Below are 24,683 nucleotides of genomic sequence, written 5' to 3' on the forward strand. Positions count from 1 at the left end.
TGGTAATCCACGTGACTGTGCAAAAGCAGTCAAGCAGTACATGTACATTGTATCCCCTTTCCACGGTCAACTACATGTGCCACTGAACAATACAAAATATTGATCGGGTGCGAGGCAGGAAAAGGAGCGTGCGCTGATGGGCTCACAAACTTTTTTGTTTTACACAAGAGGTGCCAGAATGGGGTTAGGGAACATGAAAATCTCAGCCTTGATCACTATGCACATCTTTATATGAGTTTCATAGCACAATAAAGCGCATATTACACTGTACATCGGAAAAGAGGCAATAAATGCTGTGATACACACAGTTTTCATGCAGAAAGAAAGATGATATTGAAAATCTAATCTTTCTCGCAAAGCCATTTTTCTTGGAAGAAAAACACAAATACACATGAATTTTGGCCACAAAATCAGGTACTCTTGTCTACATTTCGGGAACCTGGTATACCAGATTTCCGTAAGGTACGGGTTCAGAAGGTTTTCCTTGTACTATTTCTTAGTTCATTAAATATTTGTTTGTCATTTTGTTGGGATGGGGTTGTATGTCTGTGTGTTCATTAAAAAATATGCATGGCATCAAAAGTAGCTGGATAAAGTATGAACATACTGTAAAACATGATATATTCGCGGCATGAAATTTTCGCAAATTGGAGCTGACAGCCCTTTTCGTGGCATGAAATTTTCGCGAATTGCCACTGGTGTTCAATGCATGTAGTTTAGACAAAAACTTTCGCGTGCATTTTAATTTCGCGATTTTTGGCGCTCGCGAAATTCGCGAAATTAAAATGCACGCAAAAATTTCTCGTTTTACAGTAATCTGAGAAGGGCAGCTAGTGGCATACATATACGGCAGGCCCTAACCTCGAAGTTAGGAAACTTCGAGGTTTCGCTCTTGCCCCCTAACTACGACGTGTGTCCACACGACGAATCTTAACCTCGAGGTTACGAAACTTCGAGGTTAAGCTTCTGCCCCCCGTAACTACGAGTGGGTCCCACAAAACCGGAAGTTTCAGCCCACACTGCTAACAAGGCGTCTATTTATTCTTTAGTCGAACCCTGTCGGACTCGCTTACGGGTACTCTCTTTCTCTGTCATGGTATGCAGAGATAGCACTGCACTGATGACTTTATGCCTTTATGAAGATATTCGTCGAAAACATTTTTTTTTAGCGTCGGAGAAGAATATAGAATACAGTTTGATAGCGAGTTCGACGTGTTCAGTTTCAGAGATCAAGCGCATGGGAAGAAAAGATGATGTTGTTGTGTCATGCGTTATAGGTTTTTCACGTGTGATGTATTTGTGGTGTACGTTTGGGAGGTTGACCCGGAAGCAGAGGGAAATTGTGGGGGCCGGAGTTTACGGCGAGGTCACTCTTAACTTCGAGTTCGTTGTGTTTTGTGTCCACACGGTGCTTAACTACGAGTGGGGACCCCCCGCGGCTCGTGGTTAGAGCGCTAACCATAAGATTTCTCGTGGCTCGAAACTTCGAGCAAACCTCGAGGTTTGCTAACTACGAGTGCGTCTTCATGGTCCCTAACTACAAGCTCTAACCTCGAAGTTTCCTAACTTCGAGGTTAAGGGCTCCCGTCTGAACGTAACTATAGGTTACAATAAAATCAACAAACATGAGATAAATACTTCCTGGTGGGTTCACTATCACTGTAGCACACACTCACTCATTATAATAATGACAGCTTTTATGTGTGTAATCCAATGCCATCACTCTCCCTGTGTGCATATGGGGAGGGTGATTCCTGGAAGGCACTGTTAACAAGGTTTATAATGAGAGAGAGAGAGAGCTCCTTGCGACGGACCATTTGACGACCTCGTCATCTACCCGCAATCCTCCTTGGCTCTGTGTTGTGGAGTTGCAGTTCCTGGAGAGCTCTGCTGAAGTGGGAAGGGAGGGGTGCTACCACGGCGATGTCGCCCTGCCCTCGCCATCCGGGGATGAGGGCGTGGTGGAGGTGGATGAAGAGGGGAAGACAGGAGGCCTGACTGTGGGTCAGTGATAGGGCCCTCTTCACTGGATGGGGCAGCACCTGACCAGAAGGGTGGGGGAGATAAGAGTGACGCAGGGCTACCAACATTGGTTGACATACTACAATCAGGGAGATTCCACAGAACAATATTAAAGGGGAGACGTGTGCATTGCATGCACCTCACTTTGTAGGCAAAATTGATTCTAAACTCATGGGCCTGAATTCACAAAGGTGGTACAAATGAAACCATGGTTTACACCTTGGACAAAAACCATGGAGCGCCAAGCGTCGCAAGGAATGTTTCGTTACAAAATTGGTCATTTCGTCGACAAAATGACCGTTTTGTTAACGAAATTATCATTTCGTGGACGAAATGTTCATTTAGTTACAAAATGTTGTCATTTAGTTACAAAATGTTGTCATTTTGTTACAAAATAATCATTTCATCGACGAAATGACTGATATTGTAACGAAATATTCCATGTGACATTTGGTGCTCCATGGTTTTTGTCCATGGTTTAAACCATGGTTTCATTTGTACCACCTTTGTGAATTTGGGCCATGGAGGCTTTTACTTTTTCTTGTCAGGACATGAAAGAGACACAATAATACTCAGGGAGCCTAATCCTGCAATATCAGGGAGATTTTGCAGTTCTGGGGATGTGTGCTACAGGTTTCTCTATACTCCCATTGATAGCTAGCCTTCTTTTATAGTTTCCATTAATTTCAAGATTCACAAAATATCTATTCTATTTAAACTTGTCTGTTCACTGTCTGAGGTGAATACTCTGTCAATGTTCCCTAAAATTTTATTTCATCTCATTGGACCATCAAAAAAAACTATCAAAGTTCTTCGTAGAAAATTATTAATGCATGGGGTAAAGATAGCTTTGAAAAGTATACAGAATATTAAGACTGCACTCAGTGTACATAAACCATTCTGCAGGGAAGAAAAAGACCCTTGCAAACAGGTACACCACACATAAAACCTCACCTCTCCTACCTATTATGTATGCTTTCAGATATTCATCTACCTGGGTATTATGTCTAAAAATAAAACTATGTAACACTGATGAGAGAATGGCAGAATCAATTTACAGACTTGTAATTGAACACAAGAGAAGAACAAAAATCAAAAGCCATTTTCCCAGTAGCTTTTCTCAGCCCTGGACGATGCATAGCTCAAAATACAAACGCAGCCCTGGCGTTTCCCTAGCTCCTTTCTCAGTTACCCACCATTCATTACTCTGAATATCTTAACACTGCAAGGTGCAGTGCCTACTCTGTCAAACTGAGGTGCCTAGTTTCTAGACTGCTGGGGATAGGCCACTTTCCAAAGAGCCAGGGGAGCAGATAAGGTTCTGCATGAAATCATTGTAGCTTTTATATTCTTTCAAGTGTTGTTGCTATTGTTGTTGTTGTTTGTTTGGTTTTGTTTTATTTGTGTGTTTGTTTGTTTGTTTGTTTTTGTTTTTGTTTATTTGTTTATTTGTTTGTTTGTTTGTTTGTTTGTTTGTTTGTTTGTTTTTTTTGGGGGGGGGCTTACATTGCACATTACCAGTAACATGACGAAAAAGGTGGCATACCTGACCAGAGGAGGGGGCCTGGATCTGCCTGGGGTCAATCAGCATGGGTTCGCCGAGAATCGTCTGAACCTGGTGGGAGTAGGTGTGGTCACCCAAAACTGGACACAACTTGGCAGCCAGTTGAACCTGCAGCTGGTGCCTACGCACTGAGAATCGCACAAAACACATACATACACACAGACAGAAGAGAGTAAGTAATTTAAAGCCATGTTGCATCAGGTTGTATACTCACGTACATGGCAGGGGCATAGGAAGTTTACGGCACTTTTATGTCCTTCATGTATCCCATGTTATTAAACTTAAAAATTTGAACACACTCATACACACTCATCCCCACACACACATACACTAGTGCACATGCCCACAGAGAAAATCCAAAGAGAGGTAGAATTGTCACATATGATGTGGCAAACACACTAAAAATATAAATGACTATTTATAGTTGGTGGAATGAGTGATATTTATACATTTATGTCCCACTTCCTGTGGTACTCTTTTACTCTTGACATTCCCCTTTTCTGGAAACATGCCAAGGTTTTGCCTGTGTGCATCTTTTACTTGCCCTTGGAAATTATATTGAATTTCATACTGCTCGCATTAAAAAAACAAAAATGTATCTGTTACTCTTCATGCGTGTAAAGTACCCTCATATTCCCTTTCAAAAGACAGCAATGAATGGAGGCTCCTATGACATTATGACCATGACCATACCTTGAAGTCAAAATCTGTGAGTGATCCAACAGTTTCAAGTAAAAAAAAAGAACAAGAAAAGAAAAGTATCACATTTTCTATTTGCTTTAGGCTTGTATACAATTTCAAAGCTTTCTCTTTAACTACCGCTGCTAAGTTGCCCTTTCTATAACCTTTCTAGGCACGATTCTTACAGTTTGACACGCATCTCTCGTATGAAAGAAGTATCTCTCTACCCAGACCATTTCACACAAGGTCATCCTGCTATGTGTTGAAATAGCTGCTCTGTGTAGGGACATTTTGTATCTAATGCCATCATCATTCCACAGTGTACCAAAGCACACTCAGTTATGACATAATTGATTATGATATTGACAAATGATCATATATATATTGTTTCATCTACTGCAATTGCCATTTCTTCCCATCTTCCAAGTTGACAATAAAACGAGAAGCCATTGCTGCCTTCAGTCCCACAGCAGATTCCGGTGTAAGTGGTCTTTCCACAGAAATGGATTGCAAGTGTAAATGTTTGTAATTGCCTGAGAACTTCTCCACTATTCAATCTCCATATTGTCACTTTCATGACACCTATTATCTGTGCAGTTGAAATCATGCTTTTGCAATGCCAGAAACCTGGGCCCCATTTCATAAAAATGTTATATACAATAGCAACTCTTGCTAGAATGGCAGCTGTCATGGTAATGACAAGAATCAAGCTTCCTGATTGGCTCTTGCTATTATACAAATGATGCACAGGATAGAGTGCATTAGTGGAGGCGTATAGTGCACTCGAGGGTATTTACAATTGTGAAACATGCACGAGGCGAAGCCGAGTGCATGTTACACTACATTGTAAATACCCGAGAGTGAGCTACGCCTCCACTAACGCCACGAAATAATCCTGTGCATCATTTCTTTTATAAAATGGGTCGAAAATTTGAAAACTAACAGCATTTTTCAGCGTTTTTCACGTACCTTTGTGGGTCAAGACGTCCGAAGATGTTCGTCCCAAACATTTACGCACGTCGCACTCGGAAATCCCGCACATACAGTATAAGTATGATGGGGGGTTGGGTTTCCGGACACTTAACCCTAAAAAGACTGGGCTATTTTGGTAGCTCGAAAGACTGGGGGGGGGGGGGGGGCCTCAAGGGCCCCCCCCAAGATCTCGGCCGTGGATCGCGCGATCGCCGCAGAACTTTGCACAATGGTAGTGTGTGACGTAATCTACAAGATCGTGTTTTTAAATTTTAGAAAATAGTCTTCTTTTATTTTATTTTGATTAATTATGATAATTTATGCGAGAAATCAGAATCTTTCATCTAAATCAGTAAATAAAGCTCCAAAAGTGCTCATTTTTGGTGTAATTATTCTTTGTGGCATTCTTAGCAAATGTACTTGAAAAAAAATTCGGTATCAAAATTAATTTCTTATTAATTTCATTGTTTCATGAATTTCTTATGTATTTCCTTGTTTTTTCGACCTTTTGTTTTTGTTGTTTTTTGTAACAAAATTTGTCACAGACACTTTTTGAAGCATAATACTCCTAAAACAAACTAATTTTAGCCACTGAGAGTAAAAATAAGCATATTTATATGAACCATGCGAAAAAACTCAATTTGCATTGACTTTGTACACAAAATCACATTTTTTAGCCATTTTTGGCCTCACGTGCATGTACAAAAAGTCATGTAACTTCAGAACCGTACCCCCAGGCGTCACAAATTTGGTGTCAAAATGTGCGGGAAACTCAAAAGAAAAAAGTCATGGAGCATCGCGGCGAGAGCATAACGTGTTGCAGAGTAATCGTGCGAAATGTCGAGGGGGGGGCCTCCGAGGCCCCCCCCCCCCAGTGCAGTTAGGGTTAAGTTCCCGCATGAAAACTTACTTATTTTACATAGAATATGCACCCTTTACCTTAAAGACTTGATATAGACTCCTCATATAGGTCTACTAGACAACATACTCTGAAAACGGCGTGAGAATTAACCTGCTAAATCGTTGGATTTGCCCTTCAAAGTGACTCCATGTACGCGTCCGGTCCCACAACGCTTGTTCTACTGTACTGTACAAAGTGTACGTATAAAGAGTATACGTACGCCACACATGTTATGCACAAGGGAAGAAAGGCCGGCCGGCCGGCAGCCCGAACTAGAAGTTGTTTACAGGATTGACAGCGCGTTATGTATGTATGCATGCAATTGCAATTCAAAGGAGCCGCCGCGCGCACAGACGATCGGCAATAGGATTTAACCACGGTGGATTTAACACACAGTGCGATGGGACTACAATAACCAAAGCACACATGACTCATTTCAGCGCTTCCTATTGGCTACATTCTTGAACCCATTTTATAATGGAAGTTGCCATTCCAGCAAAGAGTTGCCATCCTAACATCTTTTATGAAATGGGGCCCAGGAGTTGTGAGCATCCTGCTATATCATCAGAGACAGAGACATTATAGTAGCTGTTAAGGAGGTAGATGATTCAGACAACGGATACCAAGTTCAAGGAATGCCAAGGGTGTTTTGAAAGAGAGGGGTAACACAGTGGAACAATAAGGAAGTTCAAAGTTATATTCTGTGCATGACGAGATTATCAAAAATGCCATTTGAGAAAAACAACATTAGACACCTAGTTGGTGCAATGATCAATGTCATGGACAGCACCTGAATGGTTTCTACATATTACAGTGAAAGAATATTTATGAACTTTCAAGGGAGCCTGTCAACAAAAAAGCAAGTTGGATCATGCAAATGGGCGATATCTAGCTTTATATGTAGTGTTATTTGAACCATCACCAACTGCGAACTGGTCTATAGATGAGCTCATAAAATGAAGTAGAAACAGCAAATTCGCAGACAACAAGTCCACAGCCAATAGAGCAATTTACCACAATAAATATAGAGTTCTTTAACCCTTTGAACCCGAAAGGCCGGAAAACCGGCCGCGCGCGGAAGATGCAAATACCCTAAAGGCCGATATACCGGCCAGAAATCATGTGACTTTGATAACTTGAGTTTTAACTGTCAGGTGACCCCCTAAATATGACGCCATCTCACTACAACGATGTGGAGAGATTCTTCGGTCTATACTTTCGTTGATTACGGCTTGGATTTGCAAGTTTTGAGATATAAAAATGGCAAAAAGATGCTATTCTGCAGAGGAGGCTCGTGCGATAATCTTAGGTGAATCATCTGGTGATTATGAGGAAGCTATTGACAAGTCATATTATAGTCAAAGCAGTGATTTTGAAGATGAAACAGACACAGATGATGAGCTAGATGCTGCACATGGTGATGTACAATCTCAGCCGGGTACCAGCGGGGGAAATAGCAGCTGGGATGCCGTTAGAGCTGGAGCTGGAGGTGATCATGTTGGTGATCGTCGAAGTCAAGGGGGCGCGGCACAGTCAGGGAGTGAGGTAATTGTTTTTATAGCTAACATTACTACGGTTGTTTTTACAGCTAACATTACTATTGTTGATTATCATTATAATTATAATCATTATAGTGGGGCAGATATGTGAAAAAGATGCTCACATCCGGCGGAAAGTATGAAATTTTGCATATAGGGGTATTTTGGGGCGCTGATTTCAAAAATTGCCGGATCCAAATGATCTGGCCACGGGGTCGGCCGCCATTTTGAATTCCAATATGGCCGCCGTCAAAGATCCCTATCTTCAGTTCTGAATGACATGAGCCATTGGAATTTGATACATAATAGCATGGTGATATGATGACTTCAATAACAGACTTATTTGATATGTCTGACAAGCTGCAAGGCAGCCAATTTGAATTTTTATGCATAGTTGCCTTGTTGGAGTGTTGAAAATCTCTATCTCGGGTTTGTAAATTAGGCTACCTGATTGAGCGCGCGTTTGTAACTGATTGAGTGCACGCTGCTGTATTTACATTGTGACGTCAGTGAAAGGTGCATTATGCTTCCTTTTTGCTGCACTTTTTGACATGCTCGTGAATGTTAGTTGTGGTGTTTGTCTTCGTAGCCACATTGGAATTCAATATAGCAGGCATTGCGTTTGTCAGACACATCACATTAGTTAATATTTTAACTCAGTATGTTAATATACTTGTTTACACCTAATTTCAGCGTCACTCACCACTTACAAATCGCGATACGGATTTTGAATATTTCGTCGAGGCGGCCATATTGGAATTCAACATGGCGGCCATTCGATGTTTGTCAGACACTTCAAATCAATCTGTCATCAAATTCAATATGTCAAAACGCTCATGTGTACCAAATTTTGGTGCCACAAGTCATTCAGAACTGAAGATAGGGATCTTTAAATCCGTTTTGTGATGGCGGCCATATTGGAATTCAAAATGGCGGCCGACCCCACGGTCAGATCTCTTGGATCCAGCAATTTTTGAAATCAGCGCCCCCAAATACCCCTATATGCAAAATTTCATACTTTCCGCCGGATGTGAGCATCTCGACCAAATTTTGTTACATATCTGCCCTACTATTATTGTCATACTGAGCTATTATTGCAGCTCAAATAAAATTGGAGTAATCATAACCACACTTCACAGACCTGTGGTTATTTGTTTTTGTTGTATTTTTTGTATGTATTACCAATGTATTCAGTCATTTAGCAAAATATGCTCAATGTGTACAAATAATGCAGGGTGAGGGTCACGACCATCTCAAATAATGCGGGGTTCAAAGGGTTAAACACACCTAACTGCTGTGTTTACCTATGACAGTTTCGACAACAGGCTGTCATCTTTCTCATATGACGGCTAACCAGCAACTGATGTTTAGTTACATTCATCAACCATCCTTATGAACTTATTGGCAATTTACTACCATATTCATACTTTATGCATACTTTCATGATGAAGGCATTTTGTGACAACCAGTACCCTCATCTCAAAGGCTTACCCAACGTAGCAACAAACAGTGCATGCATAGTGCATTTCTAGTACTGAAATTTACAGGTGGAAGGAATAGCTTGTAATTTGGTCGTTAAAGAAAAATATCAGTAAATCTGAATACATTAGCAAACCAGCCTCTAAAAGCTTTCATGCTTAAATCAATTTTTTTTTTTAAATAGCAAATTTCACCCAGGTGCACCTGCATGACTTCAGGAGATCTTGTGGCATAAAATGTTTCACAGGTGAAATCCCGTGCAGATTGATTGTTTGGAAATTTTACCCTCAAACCTTCCCTGGTAATTACCTGGGGGCTCCCAAGAGCTCCTGAACGAAGCTGTCATGTAAAAGGCATTGCAGTTAAAACTCCCAGGTAAAATCCATTATAAATGTCAAACGTCACACTTTATTTCCAGTCATAAGATAGCAAGAGAAAACGCTGCTACAAGATACTGTCTGCCAACCTGCAAGGGAGGTGTTTGGGGATCAGCCTTACGGATGGTGGTATACATTGCAGACATCATCCCGTAAGTGATGACCTGAACCCACTGACTACAAAGACATGCAGCCCCAGTCAGACCACCCAGACGACTGTCAATTGTGACAATGTAGGCTGACTCCAGAACAAATGTTGACAAGCAATGGTGGGAAACAGATCCCCTCCCCCCCCCCCCCAAAAAAAAGCAAAAAACAAAAAACAAAAACAAAAACAAAAACAAAACAAAAACAAAAACAAAAACAAAAACAAAAACAAAAACAAAAACAAAAAATGGAAGGGGAGAGGAATGAGTATTTAGGTAACTGACAGTATCAAATCAAACATTCCTGCATGATGTCTGCAAGACCAACCAGCATGATAACAAGAACTACAAAGACGTCAAATTGAAAATAATAAAGAAAGAAATTAATGACAAAAGGAAAGTTCACCAGCAGCAAAACTATCCAATTAATTTGAATTGTTACTTGTCTTACCTAGAACATTGTTCGGGCCATGACATTAATTGTGAAACTTGCTCCTGACACAAAACCAGTGATCTAACTGAGATACAGTGACACTTTGCTGTGAAAAGAAATGCTCCAAGTGCATGTTCTCATTATATGGTGTGCATGTTTGATCTGCTCCAGTGATGGGTCGTGATGGACAACTGTCTGCATATGGGTCAAAGGTCAAATAAAGTGCAAGGCATGCAATAGACTTAGGTGACTCACCTCTCAAGGGTTGGAGTTCAAGGAGAGCACAGCCAAGTTCCCGGTTCTCGCTGACCACTTTGTAGTTAGTCTCGGCTGACCAAACTAACCCCTGATTGATCTTCTTTTGTGACGGGTCATGATGGACAACCGTCTGCGTCAAAGGTCAAATAAAGAACAACCCTTCTCACAAAAGCTAGAACAGAATTTAGATAAGAGGAATAAGCACTCCAGACATCTTTTCCTACTTCTGAATTCTATTTTCAACATGGAAACTTCTTAACTACTGGGAAACACCATATATCTTAATACAAGTTTGCAATTCAGCACCATATTTTACAAAGAGTGAAACCTTGAAACGGTTGTGAAAGAACATGGAATTTAATCTAAATCACATGGTCAAAAATTCATTCAATTGGAATGATTCCACAACAGTTCACTCAAAATTTCATTCAGTACAAAGTGCTTTTTTTCTTCTGTCGGCTGTCAAAGTGTGTCAAGAAGGGTTGACGGTCATTTTATCATAACAGTTTTCAAGATTGTTTCATTTTCATGAATAGATTACCAAATATTTGTGGTTTTTATCCTGCTTGTGCTGAGATTCGTTGCTATAATTTCATCATGTTTTATCCAAAATAAATATCCTATGTATTAAAGGTAAACTTGTGAGTGTTACATTATGAGCATGTATGTGGCAGAGTCTAAACAAGATATGACCCCTCATGTTTTGTTACATCCATTTATGACCATAGTTAATAAACAATCGTCATATTTTTCTTTAAATATATTATCATTCAAAAATCAAAGAAGTGATTACTGTACGCATGCATATAAGATATTCTTTCAAGAATCCCTGCTGACCAATTAGAGAGTGTGAACATAAATGTGACATACACCTGTTTGCCATTTCAATATCAATGCCACTTGAGGCTGAAATTTGTTGGGGAATGGGACGCGGTGCAACTCAGTGACAACTATTCAGCGACAGTTTATAGACTCTGTCCTATGATTTGAAAGGGGAACTAATAATGGTTTGACAGATTACCACAACATGAGCTGCCTTAGATGCGAGACATACCATTCGCTTGCCATGGATGACGTCATCACCTAGGTACATCTTCAACACTCCTGCAATGTGTAACGAAGAAGAAAACAATATGTCAGAAAAGACAGCTGAGGGCATGTGGCTAAAGAAACTTTAGAAAATGCAAAGAAGAAATTAAAGTTAGTCAGCAACTATAAAACAGAGGGGAAAATCATCAATTAAGACTATGAGAACATTTGGTTTACAACAAGAATCCAACTATAGAGAGGGTTATAGTTGGCATGTACCAACTGAAGGCAAAATATTGTATGATCTCATCATCCTTTCATACAATGTCATTTCCTTTGAATGCTCCTTGATATCATAACCTTTCATTCATTTATGCAAAGTCTCCACTTAACCTGTTGAGGATGAGTCCCAAGTATACTCAGGCAGGTGTCTATGGGAATTGCGTGTTGTAGCAAAATCAAACCATCCTCAACGGGAATGACTACAAGAACCCCAATATACCCTTGAGGTACATAGCCGACTGATGTGATATATGTGATATATGTGACCATGGATCCCAAAACCAACAAAATGTCACACAACCCAAATTCTACATGAGGACTCAAAATAGGTGAAATGGGTGAACCTTGTAAATCTTTAGTTTTTCATATTTTCTGAGAGAGCAATTCTTCTACATAATTCTTCAGTTTGGGATCATAAAATGACTGAGAAGTTTTTTTTTACAGCACATTATTGTAGAGTAGTGTGATTACACATGCTCTAATGGCCCCTTTCATTCTTAAAAACCCTCTACACACTCTTCACTTTCAACTCTAATTCTTTGAAAGTATAGTATCAGTAATGAATAGCATGTGCTGATAGAGTGTACACAATTTCAGCTTATTCTGATAATCCCTTCATTGTGGTTGCTAAGGAGTTTCACATCCTGTTCTTTGTCCCATTCATTGGGTGGAGCACAGGGTGGTGAGGATTAAGCCCTTAAATAGACCCTAAATTTCACAGCCTCTTTTCTCAGCAAACACTTTTCCAGAATGTGTACTTTCTTTTCATGATTTTAGGTAGGTTAGGAAACTCCATTTGTAGTAATCCCTGAATTTTTGGGGAATTTATGAAGGATTTTTGATATTTTGGTAGGTAGGGTCAATGAACTTGGGAGTTCAGGCTGCGCGTATTTGAGGTTTGCATGCGCGCCACTTAAGTGCGCGCTCTAGTTTCTGCTAGGGTGAGGCACGCTGTGCAGCTGAGGGTTTATGACGTAACAAAGGCTTCTATATTGGGAAATCGGGAGAATTTCAGCACACTATTATGAACACTTTCAGCATGAAGTATATGTACGTATGGGTGGAAATCACTGATATCTTTATGGAAGAACTAGGTCAGTGGTGGAAATGAGCTGCATGCTTGATGCAGGTCTGCGCTCTCAGAGTGCTTTTCTAGTTTTGGTATTGTGATGCAGGGTCACATATTCATCGCTTCAAGCACTCGATCACTACCCTGGTATAGTATCATTCTTTCTGCTAGTAACTAGAAAGAATTGAACTAAAAGTAGTATTACCTTCCTTGGGTTCAGGCACACCACAGACTATTGACCTGCCATTCAGACAAAGAGAAACAAGGACAGAGAGTAAGTAATTGATCACTTGAAACCGTAGCTATGTGATTTACAAAACTTTTTAAAGCCTCTCCTGAACCTTGAAACAACAGGCTCAAACTTGCTCTTTCTGAGGTCAGGGTAGCACATTTCAACTCACTGACATTATACCAACATGTACTTTAGGCAGAGTCAGAAAGATATGACCATAAGTGAGTAAAATGATCCGTAGTAGATCAGACTGCCATATTATTGGGAGCCAGGGCACTTGGGGTACTCTGTCAGTCAAGTGAGATCACAGTATTTGATTTCTTTTTTTTTTTTATGAAAGTGAAGAGGGGCAATACATGTTTTCTGTATTATGCAAAGGAAACTGTTGCCAGCCTGCAGATTTGTTTATTGCTGGACAGTGTTTGGAAGGGTGAAAGAAAGGTACTTGCAAGACAGAAACAAAGGGCAATAGAGGGAGAATATGAGAAAGGGAGAGAGAGAGGGAAAAGGAGACAGACATTGTAAGAGAAGGAGAGAAATTAGAGATACATGTATATGACGATGTGTGTGAGCAGACTGCATGGATCTACAGACAATCACAATGGGATATACTGCCCTGTTGTTGTTGTTTTTTTAAATATCTACCATGTACTTCCACAAATCAGGAAAATTGGGTGCTTACTTGTATGTCCTCAGGAACACTCTTTTTCTCCTTGCTTCCTGAAATTTGGCTGATATTTCCTGCGCAGTAATTCTGTCCTCACCCAGTAAGACCAAGCCCGACATCTCTCTGATATTTGAATCAAAGTAGAGGCATTGTTTGAGGCATCACTATGAATAGTCATATGGTACATATAGGTGGTGGTATAAGATTGACGGCAAGCTGTGTTCACCTGCCTATACCATGTTGGGAATGGTTCCTCACAGAGTAAGCATCAATTCCCATCAAGTTACTGTATACGTCAATATTTTCGCGTACAGATATTTTCGCGAATCATGGTATCAGTGGCATTTTCGCGTGTTGTTAAATTCACGATTGATAGTAGGGTCTACTGCCAAGCCCGAGAAACACGTTCAAAACACTTGCCAACGTACTCGTAATGTTTTTCCATTTGCATTGTGACTCCCAAACATGAAAATAGGAAAGACACAGTAGAAGATTTATAAAATGAAACAATTACGGCATTCACAAGTACTCAGCTAGAACAGTTGTGTACCTACCAAATGTTGCAACGCAGAAATAAACGACAAAGTTTCAGAGCTGTGCAAGCGCTAGCGAAAGTTTTACATGCATCCTATATACACAGGCCCTGTCGCTGTACACAAGTATCGCGCTAGCCGATATTTTCTGGTCGGGCTACATGCATCCCTAGGCCTTACCCATGTACCCAACCACGTCGAGCCGGTGTTCGTTCACGTAGGGTAACGTAGCACGGAGATTTTAATGCACATGTAGCATCGTACTGCACTTCCACAATCGGTCGCACCATAGCGTACGTACTTCTATGTAGTATGTGTACATACTGGCCGATGTAACAGCCGCGTTCTGGTCCAGCCAGCGTTGGATGCATTTTGTCATCAATTTGCACATAAGGTATGACGGGGTAATATTTTCGCGTGTCTTTAATTTCGCGATCAGCCCGAAGCTCGCGAAATTCGCAAAAATAAAACCCTCACGAAAATAACGGCGTATACAGTAATATGCATTACAGTTAAAGGACAAGTTCACCTTCATAGACATGTGGGTTGAGTGAATGCAGCGATATTAGTAGAACACATCACTGAGAGTTTGAGGAAAATAGGACAATCCTTTCATAAGTTATTGATTTTGGAAGTTTCTGCTCAGTCAAGTCTGGATGAGAAAACTACTATAGGGGTGACATGTGTACAACGATATAAAGAAAGAATAAAGAAAATTCAACATATTTTCACTTTTCTCGCATAACAAATGAACACTTGACTTCTCTCTTTCAGAAGGCAGGGAGAATAATATTACCCTTAACATATGTCAGTAACAAGTCGAAGAAATGTGCACTTTATTCAAAAAGTGCAGTTTTGTGACATTCTCTTTTTATTTTCTTTATATCGTTGTACACATATGACATCATAAACTGTGGTAGTCTTTTCATCCAGCAGTGACTGTCCTGATACTTTAAAAATTCAAACTTTTGAACGGATTGTCCGATTTTCCCAAAACGTTCACTGGTGTGTTTTACTAAATATTGCTGCATTCACTCAATCCACATGTATATGAAGGTGGACTTGTAAATAAGGAAGTTAATGTGACAAATCCTTGATGACCACCATCCACTCACCACAAAGATTACCAAAGACATTGTTCTGGTCTACGAACATGATAATAATTTTTTTCCCCTCCATCATTCACAGCACCATGAGGTCAGAATTTTAGACTAAGAAAGAGCACATTTGCAGGTTGGGGCAAGGGAGGCAAAGGACAATTATCTAAAAAGAATATTGTGTGGAAAAAAGTTGGTCACAAAATGAAACAAAGTTGTGAAAGTTTATGAATAATTGGATACCAGCTGCTTTTAATCTGTGAAACATGATATCCAATAGGTATCACGACATGATGTCTCTTGTGTAACACTCTTCTCTGTACCGGTACATTAAGTTCAACTCACTCATTTTTAATTTCATGCAGTTCACTTCTATCTATGTTGCTGCACAAGAAGGTTAATCCCTTAATACACCTTAAGCAAGATCATGGTGAAAATTTCATCCTTTATTGAAGTGAGGCTGACAATATTCCAAGTAATTACATACGAGTCTTATGCCAGTCATTCAATAATGAGGCTATGCAGTGACTTCCATTTTACTCTTTGAATGCAAATCAACTATAAAACATGTCTATATTCCCACATTTTCCTGAAGGTACAGTTGTACACCCTTATGGCCCACCTGAAGTAAATATGTATCCCAATTCATGCCACAGAGAGTTTCAACTTTGATAAATTCAGAAAAAATTAGGAAATGTTCCTTACTTCTCTACACCTACTGCTATCTCAGCTGCAGGAGAGTCCAAGAGGTCTACTATATGAGGCATCAGGCTGGAGATGCTAGGGACCTGTGCTGGGTCATCTTCCCCGCCCTTCTTCCCGGCAACCGGTAGACCTGGTGGCTTATTGAGAGCTATGATGCCATCTGTGGATGTTGAGCAAAACAAGAGACCCGCGGGTCACGCGCTCACCTGAGTATCGCAATTTCCCCTTCCATGCATTCTTGAACACTCTTACCAGAGAACATTGGAAACTTAGGTCTGCATATGGACCCCACCCCCTCAACTCCAGGGTGTGGGGGGGGGGGGGCAAGCAGCTCTGGATCTGCGATGAACAAACTTGGAACTAAAGTCATCAATGTACAAACTCATGGTATTAACTATGCTTTATCATTTCTGGTTCTAGAGTAGAAGATTTGAAATATTCCTTAATGTGGGAGGGGGGGGGGGGTGGGAGGTGGGCCCCCTAGGGGCCCCCAAGAGGGACATGGTGCCCATTTGAAGGAATTGAGATTCTATCCCCCTAGGAATGCTACCTGCTAAGTTTGGTCAAAATTCATCATGAGGTTTTCAAGAAGAAGATGAACATGTACAATTCAGGCCCCATTACAACTGCAGTGTACAAAGTGGTAGGACTTCTCTCCATCCCCTCTCCTGGGTCCCAAGGGGGGGTACCCCTGCTTCCGCCAATCCCATGAATAAACTTGAAACTACAGTCATCAATGTACTAACAGTGTTATCTAAGCCCTATCACTTCTAGTTCTAGAAGATTTTTAAAGATTCCTTAATTTTAGGGGGTTTGAGTCCCCCTGGGGGCCCTCCAGGTGGGCCATGGTGCCCATTTGAACAAATTGAGATCCTATCCCCCTAGGGATGCTACCTGCCAAGTTTGGTAAAAATCAGACATGGGGATATCAAAGTGAAGATGAAAATGTATAATTTACGCCCCATTAGGACCCCTCCCCATCTCCCTCCCCTGGGTCCCAAGGGGGGCACCCCTGATTCCCTCATGAACAAACTTGAAACTACAGTCATAAATGTACTAACTCATAGTATTAAGTAAGCTCTATCACTTCTGGTTCTAGAGAAGAAGATTTTTAAAGATTCCTTAATTTTAGGGTGTTTGGGCCCCCCTGGGGCCCCCCAGGTGGGCCATGGTGCCCATTTGAACAAATTGAGATCCTATCCCCCTAAGGATGCTACCTGCCAAGTTTGGTGAAAATCGGTCGTGGGGTTCTCAAGAAGAAGATGAAAACGTAAAAAGTTTACGCACGACGGACGACGGACGACGGACGACGCATGACGCACGACGGACGCCGGACGAAGAGCGATCGCAATAGCTCACTTGAGCCTTCGGCTCAGGTGAGCTAATAAAATCTAGTCCATGCTATTGGTGACCAGTAATGTACACTTTATTTGATGTCATTGGTGTCACAAAAAGAGGGTTACTGGCTGAATGTTGCTCAAATCATAACTATACACAGCCCAGTCTCTGTATAAATAGCTCCGCATGGCATATCGTCGGGCTGTGCGACCATCTGTCATGTAAACTTACCTTATCTGCCCAAAACACCAACATGTACATAAATGTATTTAAACAGCTCTAGAAGTGCTTGCCTATTTTGTGACCCTGCACCTCAAAACAAACAAAAAGTTGCCAGACATGAATTTTTAGTTGAGACCATATTCTGAAAGAACAGACTTTAAGCTTTAAAATGATGTATATGACTCAAATCAAATGGACTCTCCTAACCTATCTAAATATTGGAAAGAAAGCGCAAACTCAGGAAAAGTGTGAACTGAGAAAAGAGGCTCTGAAGTACAGTGTCTATTCAAGCGCTTAATCTTTACCAAACCGTGCTGGCTATGCGATGAATGGGACAAAAAACAGAAAGTAAACCACCAGAGTAACAACAATGAAGGGATTATCAGATTAAATTCAAATTAAGCCTGCCTCATTAACACATTCTGTCCATAATTAATGCCAACTTTCAAAGCAGTAGCACTATCCTTTCAAAAGTTATTGGAGTTGAAAGTGAAGAGTGTGGACAAGGTTTTTCAGAAATGAAAAAGGGATTCTAAAGACACACCTAATCACACTATTCTACCAAAAATGTTCGAGATAAACTGCTAAAAAAACACACTTTCCTGCCCGTTTAATGATCCCAAATTTTAGCATAATGTAAAAGAAGACCCGCTCTTTCAGAAAATATGAAAAAATCAAGTTCGGCTAGGTTGACCCATTTCACTTTATTTTCAGTCCTCACGCAAAATCAGTGTGTGCGACTTCATGTTCGTTTTGAGGTGCATGGTCACATTTGGGCATGTCTCTAGTATTATATGGAACATCCATGATGCATGTCAAGACTGGTTTCTGTGTGGTGGTATTTGTAGCCAGGTTTGTCTGTCATTCAGGCAAGGGATACAATGCAAGATAGACACAGTCAGCATACCTTGCAAACTGAATGTTCATGGAAACCAATTCTAGGTCTTGCAAGTTGGCTCACACAAATGCTAATCATTCCTAATGGTTCCTTGTGACACTTGTGTACAGCGACAGGGCTGTGTATAGTTAAAGGGTTCCCATACAACAAGAGAGTAGGTGTTATGGACTGATATAGTGATAAGAATACTTTTGAAAGAGAACTTTCACTTATAGATCTAGATCTAGTCTAGACTATAGACCTATGCATCACATGTACCAACCTCCAGCTGAATCTACTTATAAATCCTGTTCATAATACAATAATTAAATTGTCTCTTTTCCTTTAGTACACACTCACATCCATCATCCCAAAATATCTCGTTAAATAACCTAAATGGATGAAGGATGATGGAAAGTCTAAAGTGTAACCGTTAGGTAAAATCTTCTGCATGTCTTGGGTTCATATCGAGCAGGACTCAAAAGAAATGTAACTGACCTTTCTTGTACACAATGTTCTTTTTTATGAAGTCGACAACACTGCGTTCATCTTCAAGGACTGATAAGTGCTGTCGTAGATGTCCATGGTATCTTCTGACATTTTGTGACGATGTTGTATGTAACACTTCCAAGTAGTCCAACGATGATTTTCGACATGACTGTTTACAGTAGCAGCAGAGACGTGCAAACGAGCGAACACTGACAGGACATTCTCGGGGCATCGTCGGGAGGAGCAGCCGTGGTGGCACTGCTGCACTACGATGTAACGCCGCCGCAGTCGTCTTCTCAATCTCGCGACATAATAATAGTGTTGATCGTTTCATGATGTGTTTACGAAGTGGCCGATGAGGTTATCTTTCTAAGAACTCGTAATTTTCTTCATTACACCACTATGAACTTGTAAAATTAATACTGAATATGAGACCACGGAAGAACGAAAATCGAGTAAAGTATAGTATACACTGTACTGGTACATGTATGTATTCGGCACGTCATGCCCATCCATGCGCTTGTTACTTCTGCCATGCGCCAGGGCTGGAAATTGTAGCCTTCTTCAAGACTTTAGTGTGGGGGTCCTACTAATTGACGCAAACTAATGCAAACTAATGCAAACTCAATGTACAGTAACCTCAATGCGAACTACTAATTAATGCAAACTAACGCAAAATACTAATCAATGCACACTAATACAAAACGTTAGCGGTGAAAATTAGGGTGAATTACAGCACCTAGCTGGGGCCTGTTTCTCTTCCTGGGCCACTTAGTCGTCTCTTTTTTTTTTTCTTTTTTTTTAAAGAATATTTTATTCTTCATCAATGGAAACATAATATACAAATACATTGATACAGAAATCTCCGGACCAATTTTATAGTCCTTTTCATCAATGGATGCAAAACTGATATCAAAACTTAACATTGATTTAGCATGTTTTGATACACTCTGGTACATTTTTTTTTTCACAATCAATATACACAATCCATATATAAACATCTCTTCTTTTCTAGTTTTACATTATTAATTCCTCAATCTCTTAACAATTTTTTTCTTTCATTACATAATAAATTCTATTAACTGAATCACTTACCGCAACAATAATTTCTTTTCAGCTTTCATACAATCCAACCTAAAATATCAATATCCATTGATTGAAGTTTTTTGTTAAAAAACAAAACAAAACAACCCCCCTCGCCACCCCCCCCCCCCACTACTCAAAACCCCCGTCCATTCTCCCTCTTACTACCCCACCCCATCCCCCCTCCCCCTTCCAAAACAACCATCACAACAAAACCTCAAAAGCAACTGAAACCTGTGTGTCCTGACTTACATTATAACACTTAATACAAGTGCGTGGAAAAGGCATTTCCTGGTGGATGTACGGCAGACCATACTCTGTTAAATAAACGCAAAGCAAATTCTCAATTCTTTTTCCAGTTTTCCCACTTTTGTAAATGTATTGACAACGTATTACGTATATAACTGCTAATTTGTCTTCTTCTAACCTATCCTGCTCTATAGACCTTTTAATGAAAAATTCCGTTGGGGGTATCTTATTTTTCCTTCCTAAAAAAAGCAATTTCTTCACCAAAATTATAACATGGTTAACTAACTGAGCTTTTCCTTTATCTGGTAGCTCTATACCAAAAAAGATCTATACCAAAAAAGGTCTCGAAACAGATATCGATCAAGTCAATCCATATCCCTATCGAAGAATCACTAACGTCATGTTTACTTCAGTATTTTTCTTGCTACTTCAAGCATCTCATCTCAACAGTCAGCAAAAACTCGGAAAACCATTTTATAGAAATATCATCGAATTAATATTTTTTCGACCAAACAGACATTTTATTTTGCTTTCAAAATTCAGAAAATGTAGAACAGAATGATGCACAAAAATACGGATTTTAATGAACGATTATTAAGGGCCGAAATACTAATTAATGCAAACTCAACTCAAACTCCAAGACACAACGCTATCCTATGTAAAAACCACGTATATTAGTCCAGGCTAGGCTCCATAGAAAGTGCACCTAACCTTGTTTTTTGATATATACAATGTTTTTTTGATGGTTTCTTGTCAATTCGAGGGTGCTGATTCCAAATCCGTTGATGCCACTCGCGTAACCTTGAGCATTTTCGGCAAAACGCAAACATCCAAAATGGCCGCCAGATAGGCTTGTGCCGAAAGGGTGGGTTGGGTGGTGGCGCGTCGCGTTAATGGGAACACCACCCTTCGTCCAAAGGCCCCCCCCCCCCCCCCGGTTTTGCCGGAAAGGGTGCGTTGGGAGCGTTGGATCGCGTCGCGTTGACTGGAACCCCACCCTTCGTCCAAAGCCCCCCCCCCCCCCCCCCCCCCCAGTTTTGCCGAAAGGGTGCGTTGGTACTTTTTCTCATGTAATATTAAAAGACGAGTTTTGAATTTATATTTAACCTTCAAACAACCATTTCAAAGAGGCTATCGTCCGGATCGGTTTTACACTCTATTACCACTTGGTCTACAGCCAGTTGTCTAATAGACTGTTTAATATCAGTTGGTCTAATAACCAGTGGTCTAGTCATCATTTCGTCCAATTACTGTTTGGTCTAATTGTTATTTGTTGTTTAATATCAGTTGGTTAAATATAAATTCAAAACTCGTCTTTAAGCCTATAAGACCAAGGGGGGGGGGGGCACGTACATTGTGCCCCCTACCAGATTTTTCATTCTCCACTCCTTCGCCCTTAATTTAGTTTTAACCAAATTTGGTGACTTTTCCTAAAATCTTATTCCGAACATCTTGATATATATTTAGCTATATTTGATATTGCTGGTTGCCATGGCAACAATAAACTGACAACCATGTCAGTCAGATTTTGCATATTTTCTGTTCCAATTCCAATTAACCATATTATAATGTATAAAATGGGCGTTTCTAGGCTGAAATTTGCTGAAGGAGCAAAATGTGAAGTAATTATGGCCCTGAAATGTTTTTCCTATTATTTCCTTTGTTTTTCTGTGACAATGCCATAAAACAATAAATATAATAGAGATACTTGAAAATAACAGTATTTTCCAACGATTGCCATTCTATTTTGTGTCATTTTGATTCCTTCACCCAAGTTATACCTCTAATATCATTTGTTTATCACATTATCAATCTGCAAACTTAAAATTCCGATATTATGGGAATATGAAATATGATAACTATGCATGTACCTATCCCAAACAATACATCACAGGTCTCATAATGTATTTCTTTATTTTGTTATGAATAGCGCCCCCATGTGGTGACCTTGAGAAATGTCAACCATAAAAAATAATGAGCTTTGACTTGCAGATCATTTGTGGCAAATATGAAAAATATTGGTCTATGATAAGACATATATACTGGGGATAAAGAAATTATACAGAAAAATAATGTTTTTAGCATATTTCCTATGTATTTCTTTACATTTTGGTAAATAGCGCCCTCTATGTGTGACCTTGTCATGTAGACTATGAGTTGCTCTACCCATGTGCCAAATGTGACGATGAAACATCAAACAATAACAAAGTTATATAGGGGGGCACAATGTGCCCCCCCCCCCCCCCCCCCCGGGCCTGGGAAGGGTCAAAATAGCTTGGGCTTTATAGGGTCAATATTACATGAGAAAAAGTACCAACGCACCCTTTCGGCAAAACCGGGGGGGGGGGGGGGGGGGGGGGCTTTGGACGAAGGGTGGTGTTCCCATTAACGCGACGCGCCACCACCCAACCCACCCTTTCGGCACAAGCCCGCCAGATATGCTAATTTGGCCATGATAATCCCTAATATGTCAATTTTATGACAAATTATTCCATCAAAGTTTTTTAAATTTTTGTTCCTTGAGTAATTCTACTTGCACATGCAAGAAATTTTTCATTTGAAGAGGTACATTTAGTATTTTAAGCTTATTTTCAATTCAAAATGGCCGCCACTCCTATACTCATGCACAATGGCAAAAATTATGCATAGAAATAGAAGACGAATTTTCAGTCACATACCTACGCTTTTATCTAGTTTTGCATGTGCAATGCAAATCTGATGAGTGCCACTAGCAAAACAAGCAAACAAACAAGCAAACAAACAGAAAGTTTGTTTTTAGGCTTATTATATTCTTCTTAATACAAAACTTCAAAATGGATGCCACTCATACTATTATACCCCTGCACAATATGAACGGCAGAGCGTGTGAAATAAACAAATTTTCTTTTTTTTTTCTGTCACTCAGGTACACTTTTTAGCAATTTGTGTGCTGATTATAAATCAGAAGGTTGTTACTACCAAAGGCTGTTTTATTTTTTGATGCAAATATCCAAATTTGCTACCTCAATCTGAATTTTTCCCTATGTATTTGGAAAAATCCACCAAAACTTGAATTGACGCCAACATCAAGATCGTTTATCAGGAATTATTAGATATGAACATTTTGATACTTACTTGTCTTGAGATGTTGAACATCAAAATATTCATTCTGATTTACTGAATTAAAAGGCTGAATCCTAGATGATGACACAAATGAAATTTCCAATTAACTGTCCTGTTCTACATTATCTAAAAGCGATATTATACAAACTTTTCAGTCCCCTCCTCCGAGAAAGAACATGAGGCAGGGGAAAGTGGAAAAAAGGACCACCTCACTTCCTGTTGTCAGATCTCTGAAATGAAAACAATGCCCCAAAGTTTTTAATGTTAACCCAGATGAATTATATGGTATAGATGAATTTTATCACCGTTTTTTCGGAGTGAATGTGTTTGAATTGAGTATAGGCCTATGATGTCGAGGGAGACTCTGAGATCTGTACAGTGCTGCCTCATTCTGAAAGCAGTGTTATAACAACTTTACACTGCTTGTCTTTAATCTTCAGCATTTGCAGATTCAGGATTGCTCTCGGTAACCAGACCAGCTGTGTTAGGACTCTGAATGATGGCCTCCTTAATGGTGGCTGTAGACTAACTCCATTAGAGGTCTTTTTAACATATATGTGGTGGCATTACATTCACTTCACGTAGGAAGTTTGCAGATGATCTTGCCTTTGACGTCTCATAGAAAGTCCTTGGATGACATCAGCCGAGTACTGACAAGACAATAGTGGAGTAAGTCATCTTCTGGAGACTTTGCCCCAACCTTTATTAGATTATCATCAGACCAATGCCTTCTATCTTAGTAACCATCTGGCCAACGCTAAGTTCAAGGTAGCCCTCTGTGGCAACGGCGTAGCCAGGATTTCATCTTAGGGGGGGGGGCGGTTAGTCTGCGAGGGAGCGAAGCGACCGAGCCCGAGCGAGCGGAGCGAGCGAGGGGGGGGGAGGGTGTGGGAGGGGGGTTTCCCCCCTCCCACGGTAAGAACTTTTTGCATTTTGATGTTGTAAATGGTGCAATTTGATGCATGTTTTTGCGCGTTTTATCGACGTGAAACAGTCCCACTTGTTTAAGGTAGCAGTTTATTTTGATGTCGATTATTATTGAACAATTTGCCTGTAAAATGGTATAATTTAAATACACTTCTTGTATCAATTCTTTTCACTGAATCATGAACGCTACTGAACCCGAGCGAGCGGAGCGAGCGAGGGGGAGGGGAGGGTGTGGGAGGGGGGTGTCCCCCCTCTCACGGTGAGAACTTTTTGCATTTTGATGTTGCAAATGGTGCAATTTGATGCATGTTTTTGCGCGTTTTATCGACGTGAAACAGTCCCACTTGTTTAAGGTAGCAGTATATTTTAGTGTAGATTATTATTGAACAATTTGCCTATAAAATGGTATCA

The 24,683-nt window shown here is 40.3% G+C and overlaps 1 protein-coding gene across 1 annotated transcript in view; it reads right to left on the minus strand.

The window, feature by feature from the left end:
* Positions 1-1,829: 1,829 nt before the first annotated feature.
* The window catches only part of LOC139710409 (mitochondrial mRNA pseudouridine synthase RPUSD3-like), a 33,477-nt gene continuing 10,623 nt past the window's right edge, over positions 1,830-24,683 (minus strand). The window contains exons 2-8 of the mRNA XM_071622325.1: positions 15,986-16,145; positions 13,666-13,773; positions 12,957-12,991; positions 11,426-11,475; positions 10,369-10,501; positions 3,569-3,714; positions 1,830-2,042 (exon numbers count right to left, since the gene is read on the minus strand). Coding sequence (XP_071478426.1) covers positions 1,830-2,042; positions 3,569-3,714; positions 10,369-10,501; positions 11,426-11,475; positions 12,957-12,991; positions 13,666-13,773; positions 15,986-16,145 — 845 coding nt within the window. The remainder of the gene's footprint in view (positions 2,043-3,568; positions 3,715-10,368; positions 10,502-11,425; positions 11,476-12,956; positions 12,992-13,665; positions 13,774-15,985; positions 16,146-24,683) is intronic.

Source organism: Diadema antillarum, unplaced genomic scaffold (assembly GCF_040938485.1).
Source record: "Diadema antillarum isolate AM-2024a unplaced genomic scaffold, OU_Dant_1.0 seq00001529_RagTag, whole genome shotgun sequence".
Classification (NCBI taxonomy): Eukaryota; Metazoa; Echinodermata; class Echinoidea; order Diadematoida; family Diadematidae; genus Diadema; species Diadema antillarum.